The 10405-nt window shown below is 53.3% G+C and overlaps 2 protein-coding genes across 2 annotated transcripts in view; one reads left to right on the top strand and one right to left on the bottom strand.

Moving 5' to 3' along the window:
- SLC9A3R2 (solute carrier family 9, subfamily A (NHE3, cation proton antiporter 3), member 3 regulator 2) overlaps window positions 1-3620 on the top strand; it is a 29138-nt gene extending 25518 nt beyond the window's left edge. The window contains exons 5-7 of the mRNA XM_010002612.1: window positions 930-973; window positions 1611-1673; window positions 3462-3620. Coding sequence (XP_010000914.1) covers window positions 930-973; window positions 1611-1673; window positions 3462-3620 — 266 coding nt within the window. The remainder of the gene's footprint in view (window positions 1-929; window positions 974-1610; window positions 1674-3461) is intronic.
- Window positions 3621-7042: 3422 nt separating this feature from the next.
- Window positions 7043-10405, bottom strand: part of NTHL1 (nth endonuclease III-like 1 (E. coli)) — a 3859-nt gene continuing 496 nt past the window's right edge. The window contains exons 2-5 of the mRNA XM_010002611.1: window positions 9543-9713; window positions 8991-9150; window positions 7512-7617; window positions 7043-7166 (exon numbers count right to left, since the gene is read on the bottom strand). Coding sequence (XP_010000913.1) covers window positions 7043-7166; window positions 7512-7617; window positions 8991-9150; window positions 9543-9713 — 561 coding nt within the window. The remainder of the gene's footprint in view (window positions 7167-7511; window positions 7618-8990; window positions 9151-9542; window positions 9714-10405) is intronic.

The following is a 10405-nucleotide window of genomic DNA, read 5'->3' as shown; positions in this document are numbered from 1 at the left end:
GCTCTGAGCTGCCCATATTCTGATGCTGGTTGCTTGGAGCTTATGCTGTAACAATGAGTCCAGTATTCAGTGTGATAAAACACTTGGATCCCAACACCATAGCTGAGGCTTTTGCACCAGCACACTCTCAAAACAGTGATTTGGATTTGTTGTTTATTTGCAAAGGTGCCCTGGTTTACAGTAGGAATCCCTGCAGCTCCCAAATGGAGCAAATGCCAGCCATGTCTATACATGGTGCAGGGAGGCAATGGGTTTGGAGCTGTGCAGTCCCTTGCTCTGGGCTTCTGTGTTTGGCTCCATGGGCTGCTCTTGCTCCACTGGATTTGAGTTTACAGAGCAACGTGCATCCACGTCGTTGTCTTCTGCTGGAGAGATGCACACAAGGAGCATTGATGCTTGACATAATTCAGTTGTTAATCCTGTCACAATTGACACATCTGTTAGCCTGGGACAGATGAGACATGGTAATGCCTTTAGCAATGACTTCATTGTGGTGACCAGCAGCTGAGCTCATTACATTGGCCACCCCATGGAGTATTATCAGTGTAAATCATTGGAAGTGAGCAACAAGGGAACCTGGGGAGGGGGTAGCTGGCCACACGCTGTTGTGACACCAACAAGGTGCTGATTTGGGTGAAGAACGTTGGGTTGTTTTTTAAGATTTCTGATTAAAAGTCATCTGAAGAAAAGCTCCTCAACCATCAAACCAGTGGGAGTTGCTGCTTTTGTGCTCATAGAAGGAAGTTCCTTGGTCCCCTTCCTGGAAGGTGTTTTCTCCCGATGCAAACAGGGTGAAATCAAGTGAAGTTGGGGGAAGTGGAAGGAGTTTGGTTCCAGGAGGGCACAAGGGGAGGGAATGGACAAGCTTTTGCCTGGGACAGCAGTCCCAGCTGAGTGTTTTTACTGTGTATTTTCTTTGTGGTCTGTAGGTTTGGTGCCTCAGCCCATGACAAATGGATCCGCCCAGACCCAGGTGAGGACCTGCTGGATCCAGGAGGCCCTGACAGGCAGGGTGGCTGGGCAGCATCCCGGGTTGCATCAGTTCAGGGGAATGTGTGGGAGGGATCAGGAGGGATGGGGGAGAGGTGCCAGGCTCTCAGCATGCTGCCTTTTCCTTGCCTCCTGCCTGTGACCCATCAGCCTGTCAGGGTGACTTGACAGTCTGCAGAGCAGAGAGAGATGCTCATAATGTCCCCAAGGCTCGTTAGCTTGGCTCGTTTAGTTCAGCTCAACTGCTGCTGGCTGGTTTTAATTGCTTCCTGCTGCAGCTGTAATTTCGGGGTTGAGCAAGGCTGGTCTCAGCCCCGTTTAATCCCTGTGATGAGGAGAAGGAGTTGAGTGGCTGCCTGGAGTGGGGGAGGCGGGAGAGCAGCAGCTCTGCTGGGAAATCCCAGGGAGCTCCTGTGTGTGCACAGGTGTGTGTGCACAGGTGTGTGTGCAGGGTCCCTTTGGCAGGACCCCCCCCTCCAGGCTCTGGTCCTGGTCCTGGACAAGCCTGGTGTTGCCCAGTCTCTGTCCCACCAGGCTGGAGCATTTTTCTGCCCAGCTTTTTATTTTTTTTTTTAATTCTACCTTTGTGTAAACTGGACTAACATTTGAATTCCTACTAGCTGAATGGAGGATCCACATCTTCATCTCACAGTGACCTTCAAAGTCCTGGGAAGGAATCAGAGGTAAAACCCCCACCCATTCCCCCTCCCTTTGAAATGCTGTTGTAGCTACACACTTGTCAGGATGCATTTCAGCCTCTGCTCAGCTTTGTCTTGCAGGCTGGGGTGCATTGGTGAAAGGATGTCTGCAAGAGTTTTGGGTCTGGAGTGTAATTGTCCTGATGAGCTACAGGGCAAGAGGGGAAGCTGGGAGGGCAGGAGGAGCTGGGCTGAGCAGTTCAAGTGCTGCTAATAGGAACGAGGAAGGCTAAAATTTTAAAAAAGCCCAGTTGCTTTTAGCTTAGAGCACAGGAATTTATCACAGCATTTAAAGGAGATGCTGAAGGAGGGAGAGGTGGGTTTTGGTCACCTGCAGGGCTGGAGCCGTTTGGTGGAGCTTGGCTGAAGGCTGCAGAGAAGAGTCAGACCCTGCTGTGCAGGGTGAACCAGGAGCCACAAGTAAACACAAGGCAGAGGCTGGTATTCTCCTGGTGTTACTGATTCTGGCTTTTTCCTTAAAATAATAAGTAGGAGATTTCTAAAGCACTCAAGAATTTCTCTTTAGTGTGTGGCTCTGCCAAAAAATAGTGGGATGGTTTCATGCAGGTGCTCCATGGGGTCTGTGCTGGTCCCAGTGCCCATGTCCTGCCCCAGGAGGGCCGGGAGCTGGAGCGTGGCAGCACTGGGGGCTCACGCAGCCTCCTGGGCACCCAGAGCCTGCAAAACCTCTCAGACACCAGCTGTGTCCCAGGGCTGTGGCCAAACGCCTGCAGTCTGGCATCTGCCTTTCTCTCTGAGCATTGAATAATACATGTCCTGATCCAATGGCTGCTGCCTTTGGAATACCAGGCTGTGTCCTGCTGCTCCCGTGGAGTCACCTTTGGGCTGTTTTGGAGATGCTGTCCCAGCAAGGCAAGTCCCTGGGGGTGTCAGGGCTTTGCCTGTGGCTCTATCCCCAGCCCAGAGCTGGTGTGTCCCTTCCAGACACCCTCAGGTTCAGTTTGTGTTCACAAACCTACTGCAGGAACAAGGGTGTCAGGGATGGGGCACCTGGGAGGCCTGGCTTGAGGACACATTCCCGTGGTGGCAGTGACTTAGAAAGGAAAGTTAATTTTGTCATTATAAAAGTACTTTTATTAAGCAGATGGAAAAATGATGGTTTCAGTGCAGTTCCCAGAGCAAATACTGCCTTGACTGGTGTTGTGCAGTGGCTGTGCTGGGCATGACCAGCTCTCCTGCTCTCCCACACACCCTGTCCCCACCTCAGTTACCCACAGGTGCTCAGGAGCAAACGGGTGCTCAGGCAGAAGATGGGGGGGCCTTGCTGTAGCCCCTCTTTTCCAGTCCCCAGGCTCTCCCACCTCTCTCCCTCATCCCTGCTTTCTGCCTGAACCAGGGGTTTATTTTTCATTTCCCCTGCAGACAAGCAGAGCAGCTAATTTTCCCTCTGGCGGCAGCTTCTCTGTTTCTGCTTTTCCACTCCCAGCCGTGGCAGCAGCACGTTCTGCAGGCAGGGAAAGAAAGGAAGGAAGAAAGAAAACGCCACCAAACCCCAAACAAACCCCACAAAACACAATGTAGTCATTAACTGTGTGGCCACAGGGACGCTGCTGCTGCCAGAGAAACCACAGGCACAGCACGGGGGAGGGACTTGCACCTTCTGCTCCAAAAAACCCCCCCTACTCCTGTGCATTTGCTTGTGCACTGGAGGAACCATCTGTGCTGGGCTGTGAGAGGCTGCAGGACAGCCTGGTCAGTGGGGCAGGGGGGGCACTGCCCTGGGCTGACCCCTTGTCTCCCTTCCCCACGCAGGATGGAGACGTGGAGAAGAGGGACCCGTTTGAGGAGAGTGGCCTGAGCCTGAGCCCCACAGCTGCCGAGGCCAAGGAGAAGGTGCGGGCCAAGCGGGTGAAGAAGAGGGCTCCACAGATGGACTGGAACAAGAAGAGAGAGATTTTCAGCAATTTCTGAGCCCTGCTGGTGGTCCCTGTGCTGCCCTCCTGCCCTGCCCCAGCTCGGACGTTTCTGAGGTGCCTACGCCCTGTCCTTCAGTGTCCACGTGAGATGCTTTGTGCTCTGCTCTTCACTGGTTGCTTTTACAAGGCGTATTTTAAAGTCCTTTTTTATTTTATATTTTATTATTATTATTATTGTTGTTGTTGTTGTTACACACCAGCGATTCTCATACGACCAATGTGACCAAAGCTCCTTGCTCACCCTTCAGCCCAGCTCTGGCTCCTGCCGTCCCCGTTCCGATGAGAAAGGACTGGAATTGTTTAGCTGTTTCTTACCTGCATCATTTAGGCTTCTATTATATTTTTTTTATTATTTGAGGTGTTTGTTTTGGTTTTGTGAGTGTCCCAGACTGAGCCCCATGGGATGCTCTGTGCCCCTGAGCAAGCATCTGACAGCCTTGTGCCCCCACTGTGGGGAGGACCCAAAGGATGGGGTGTACCTGCCACCCCCTCCCTGGAATCCCATCTACTCACATGGTGGGAAAATGGACAGTGGCTGTGAATTGCTCTTGCTGGCTTTGCTATTGAAAAAGTTTTGTTGTTTTTGTTGTGTTGTTTTGTTTTTTTTAAATCGAGATCCGTATGTTTCCAATTAGTTTCGGAACCTCCCTTCCCACCAGTGACTCCTGCCCTGGCAATAAAAGCCCCTTTTTCATCCCCGACAGCTCTGCAGAGGGGAGAGGGCAGCTTTTATAAACAAACCCCAAGCCCAGCAGCCCAGATGCCCCAGGCCTTGCTGTTTGCAGCCGTGGATGCAGCGCGGAGCGGCAGGGGAAGGCAGAGTGGGGCCAGTCCTGCCCCACGGTGCTGCAGGCACAGCTCCTGCAGCCTCACGAGAGAAGAGCCACGAGATGCTACAAAAACTCTTTGGACTGACTTGGAAGTGAGCACGACCCAGTGTCTGTTTGCAGGGAGGAACACAGGATCCAGCTCCAGCTGCAGGGTTGGTGTGGGGCCGATGGGGCTCAGCCCTGGCTGTGTCTGGGTGCTGGGTCCTGGAGCAGGGTCAAGGTCCCACCTGGTTTGTTGCTTTGGGGTTGGTATTTGGTGTCTCCAGCCCATGAGGCTCTTGCCATTGAGAGGTGTCCTCCAAAGCTGTGGGGTCTCTGGGAGGTGCCCTGGGAAGCCGTGGGGTCTCTGTGGGGCTGGCTGTGAAGCAGGCAGCGGTGTGATGGAGGGGGCAGTTTTGGCTTTGTTTGGATTCTTGAAAACACACTGCTCTGGGAATGAGAGTCTCAAAAATGGATCTTTAAAGTGTTACAGATGAAACCCATTTATGCTCTGTATTAAATGCCTTTGGCTGTAAATGAGGGAAGATGACTAAGCTGAACAAGGCTCTCGGGGGCTGCAGACTGAGGTGTTTTCCCAGGGCAGGGTCCCAGCTGTGACAGGGCTGGTCCTCTCCCTCCCATGCTCCAGCAGCTCCTGGTATTTCAGTTCCAATGCCAAGGCAGCCATGGGAAGGGACCAGGCACAGCAGGACAAGCAAGTACAAAACCACTTTCCCCAGCTAAAAGCAAGTGGCAGTGACCCCTTGGCCGTGGATGGGCCACTCCACAGCATGTGCTGAGCTCACTGCCTCACCCCAGCACTGGTGCTGGAAGCCCTGTGGCCTCTGGGTTTATCAGGGATGTGGTAACAGCTCTGTGTGTATTTCTGAAATACTGAGCTCAAAGGTGCCTTATAACATGTACTGCTCTGCTGGGCAGCAGGCTGGGGGTCAGTGTGGGCAGGGACTGCAGCAGCACAGCCAGGACATTTGGCTCCACCATGGGGAGCAGCTGATGCCCACGGCTGTTTGCTGGCTGGCAGGAGAGCAGGGAAAGTCTCAGGGGTGCAGGAGATGAGTTCTCTTTTCTGAAAGTTACCCGTTAGGAATGCTGATGGGCTGAACAGGTTGAAGAAAACGACTTTGGAAGTGGTGCAGGTGTTTGGCTATCAGGGAGGAGACTGGCAGCAGGATGATGGATCAGGAAGCTGAGAGGTTTGCCTCCCCTCCGGGAACCTGCCATTAACAAGACACCTCTGCCCCACTACAAAGACAATTTCCTGCTCTCTTTTTGCCACCCTCGCAATGTTTACTTCTCTACATCAGTAATCTTTTGAAGGAGCCCTTCTTCTTCATGGTCTGTGTGTTGCTTCCCATGCCTGCACAGCCAAAGCCCAGCAGTGCCCCCAGCTCTGCCCAGGGCAGACATTCCCTGTCTCCCTGACCTGAACATCCTGCTCTCCCAAGCATGTCAGAGAGCAAAGACCCATCTGTAAATACTGCACTGCTCCTACAAGACTGGACCACTGTAGGTGAGGAGGAGGGGGAGGGAAGAACATGTAGTTCTGAATGCAGATCAAAAGAAATCAGGTGTGCAAATCTGTACTGATAAGATTTTAAAATCTTAATCTCTGCTTAGTCCATGGAAACTGCTCCTGGTTCAAGCACTTAGTGTATTTCTGACATCTTGTAGCTCAGTAGTAATTATTCAGTTCCTGTACATTTAACTTGGAAGAAAAAAGAATCAATAAAATGTAAGGCTGTCAGCTACATTGTAAAAACATAATGTACACTGCAATGTCAGTAATAAACTTTGTTTCCCCATGTACCAAGTACTTATTTGCTCCTTCCTCATCTGTTTGGTGGGGAACTTCAGAGGGAATGACAGCCTTCGGTAGCACATTGTAAACGTTGCTTCCTCCCTTGCCTGTTTAAAGAGTAGCTGAAATTATTCCTTTGAAGCTCGACAATGAAGTCAGCACTGCCCTTTCTTTGAAGAACAAGAACACAGAGGTGGTGTGTCCCTCTGTCAGCTTGAGGCACACACCAGCCTGGATCCTGTGGCCGCTGTAACCCTTGCTGACACACGCAGACCTGAGAGTGCTGCTGGTTTGTCTCCTGCCTGCCCTGCTCTGCATTGCCCCCTGCAACCGAGAGCCAAAGTTCACTTGTCCAGGCAGTGGCCTCCTCTGATCCTGAAGTGCTCAGCTGTACCTCATGCCCAGCAGTGCCCTAGGGCTGGGCAGGCAGGGCTGGTTGCTACAGCCTCATGCCTGGGGAGGTCACCCGTGCTCTCCTCCCCTCGCCCTGTCTCTCACAGATGCCAGCAAACCTCACGGGTGAAAAAAAAACCAACAACCCACCCCCACCACCTTTATTCAGCATGCATTGCCAAGCAGCAGCCAGTTCCCTGAGACAAAGCGTTTCTCTGGGCTGTGCTGGAGCCGGCAGCGCGGGCAGCAGGAACGCTGAGCTCTTGGAAAGCCCTTTTTCCTGAGCAGAGCTCAGGCACTGGTGCCTCCCAGCACTGCGGGGCTGCCTGCAGGAGGCTCCTGCTTCCCGCGGCCCCAGCAGCTGGGCTGGCTGCTCTGCCCAGCCCGGAGGAGCCCTCAGCATCTCTTGGCAGCTGGGCAGATGTCCTGGTTGAGGCACTCGCTGCAGCGGGGGTTCACGGGCAGGCAGGTCTGCTGGCCGAAGCCCACCAAGAGCCAGTTTATCTCCCTCCAGAGATCCCTGCAGAGAGAGGAGAAAACAAAAAAAAAACCAAACCCATGAGCTTTCCGATAGAGCTGCTAGGGGGGGTTAGAGAACAGCCCGTGCTTTTGAACGGATCCCTTTCCCCCACTGCCTGCTCCTCTTGGCTTCCCAAGGTGCCTGGTTCTGCTAAGAACAGCCCTCCTAACCTTTCCCAATCCCTCTGGACTGGGATGGGGAACAGAGACCAAGCACTCAGAGTGCCTGTGGCCATGTCCTTGTGCTCTGGCGTGTGCCAGACGTGGAGATGCAACAGAGCACCTGTCAGCTGGCATCTGATACTGAAGATGAAGCAGCAGTGGAGGAAGGAGGCTGAGGTCTCACCTGGGCAGCCAGGCCTCCAGTGCTACCCGAGTCTCCTCAGGGTACCTGGTCTCCTTCTTCACCCACTTCAGCCTGTTTGTGATCCTGTGCACGTGGGTGTCCACAGCTAGGAAGGGAGAACCCAGAGTTTAGGTGGGGGCAGATACCCCTGGAAGGAGAGAGCAGAGCCCCAAGCTGCCCGTTGCAGCCCAGCAGGCACAGAGGAGAGGAGGCTCCCAGCACAACCCTGCTTGCCCTCTCCCGAGGCCTAGAGCCAAAAGCAGGATGGGGTGGGTGTCTCACAGCACACAGCTAGTGACAGGCTCACAGGAGCTGGCCCAGCCTTCCCCAGAGCTCCCTGAGCTCTGTTCCAGCAGGGCAGCCTGTCCCGGGCTCCCTTCCTCCCTGCCTTTCAGCTGAGCTTACACAAGCTGCCAGCTCTGCCTCTTCTTTACCCAGATGGAAAACACATTTCATAATACCTACCAACACAAGAGGGTTTGTGAGGCTTAAACCAATGTTTATAAAGTGCTTTGAGCTAAAAAGCCCTGAATGCAAAGTATATTATTGTTAGATCAGCTGCGATAAACCTGTCTCTATGGCTAATTGGGCAAAACCCAGGAAATTGCTGTAAACAGGAAGACAGAGTCGTGCCTCCTAAATCAAAACTGAGCACACAATTATTTGGAAAACAGTTGGCCAGTTTGGCTCCCTCCAGCCTTCCCTTCCCCTCAGCAGGGAGAGAACAGACCCCAAGAGCTGACGAATCCAGGGCAAGAGCCACATTGTGTCCAGCTGATGGTCACTGGGGCAGGGGACGCTGTCCTGGAGCTGCGTGCTGGCATTCCTCAGGTAGCAGCATTCCCGGCTTTCCCAGGGCTCCTCCATTAACCAGCAAATATACTTGGAATATTAATCTGTCCCCAGGGGGCCCCCCAAGCCGAGCTGACTGTCCAGCTCCATCTGCTGGCAGCTCAGCTACCAGCTACGCTCCCAACGTGTGGGAGAAACCTTCCCCCTGGTCAATCAACATGGCACAACAAAGGTACCTGTGGGCTCTGGCTGCCCAGCAGCAGGAACTGCCACAGATCCCAAACTCTGGAGCTCCCATAGCCCCAGTCCGTTTCTTTCCACATTCCACCACAAATTACCCATTTCAAATGGTAACTTGGGCTCAGCCCCACTTCTTTCCAGCACTACTTGCACTGCCCACCAGCAGCTCAGGGGGAGGGAGTGACTGCCCTCAGGGGTTTCTGCTATCAGATTTGGGGAAAAGCAGTAGCTGGGCCCATAATTGAATCCTACAGCAACTCACCTGTTGCAAGTGGTTGAGGGTCACATCCTTCAGCCCCCCACAAATATTCTGCAGGTGGCTAAACTAAGTGATGCTATCAGGCTGCTGAGGCAGGCAGGTTTTCTAGCTACAGTGCTTCCCCAGTGCCCAGGGAATGGATCAGGCAGGATTTAGGAGAGGAATGGGGAACACACAGCCCAACCTACCTATCCCAGACACACTGTCCCAGGCGATGTTCATGGCCAAGTGGGCCATTTTGGGCCCGACTCCTGGCAACTGCACCAGCTCCTCCACTGTCTTTGGGATGTCACCCCCGTATTTCTGCTTCAGGATGGCTGTTGTCTGCTTTATGTATTTCACCTTGTTCTGGAAAACCAGGGGAAAGGCAGAAACCCGAGTTACCCTCAAACTGAGGGAACAGAGAGACAAGCAGCTCAGAAAACAAAACAATCCCTGAGTGTACGTTACATGTGAGGCCACACAGTGAAGTTTGGGGAGGGGAGGTCTTTGATTTCTCCTTGAAAGCAAAAATGCTGAGACCTGAGGAGCTCTGCCCTCCAGGCACTGCAGCAGTTTCACTGTGAACACAAACTGCTTAAAACTGGAGTGAAATGCAGCCTCGAGTGCAGCCCAAACAGGACACCCTGTGCCCCCCTCCTGCGCCTCGGAGCAGTCTCAGGTGGCTGCGTGGGAGCAGAGGATGGTGCAGGGGGTTCCTCTGCCTGCACACTGGGTGCTGCCACGTTCCTGGCACTCACCCTCCAGAATCCCACGGGATAAATGATCTCCCCCAGGGTGGCATCCTCCATCTGCAGGACAGAGTCAACGGTGAGGCCGCGCTGCCGCAGGCGCCGCATGGCCCCCCAGGTCACTTGGTCCTTGGTCTGGCTGGAGAGCATCAGTGACAGCAGCACCTGGTAGCGCATAACCTGGGGACAAGGAGACACTGAGACACCCCAAGATCTCCCAGGGGATCTGGCCACCTCCAGAGCTTGGTTCTCCCACCTGGCCCAGCACGTCAGATGGATCTGGCTCAGCCCTGATAACGACGGGACCAGAGGAAAGTGCCTGAAGTTGGGCCAGGGGGGTTTAGATGGGATATTAGGAATAATTACTGAAAGAGTGGTCAGACCCTGGAAGGGGCTGCACAGGGAGGTGGTGAAGTCACCACCCCTAGAGGCACTTAAATGCACTTCAGGACATGCTCTAATGGGTGGTTTTGTGTTTAGTTTGTTTTTAGGGCAGGAGGTGCTGACAGTTGGACGCAGTGATCTTGTAGGTCTTTTCCACCTGTGACAATTCTGTGTCTCTGTCTGTAAGAGACTGGAAAGCTGCAACAGATATCAGCCATCATCTTTTGATTCTGTCAGACAATAAAGGGGGAAACAAAACACCTACAATCCAGCCAGCATGCATAAAAGGGCAAGCAGCAGCTACTGCCTGATGGGCTCTCACATCCAAGGATGCCATGAGGGGACAGACAAAAGCTTTTTTTGATGATGGGATTCTCGGGAGACCCCACAGGATGTAGAAGTACAACTGCCCAATGTTTTTTCATGCAATTTCAGCTCTAAAGCAGCTTTGGAAAATCCCAAGCCCTTTCCCACTAGGCTTCAGCAGG

Source organism: Chaetura pelagica, unplaced genomic scaffold (assembly GCF_000747805.2).
Source record: "Chaetura pelagica isolate M959 unplaced genomic scaffold, ChaPel_1.0 scaffold438, whole genome shotgun sequence".
Taxonomy (NCBI): domain Eukaryota; kingdom Metazoa; phylum Chordata; class Aves; order Apodiformes; family Apodidae; genus Chaetura; species Chaetura pelagica.
Note: the sequence above shows the minus strand (reverse complement) of the source record. Positions and strands in the feature narration are given on the sequence as shown.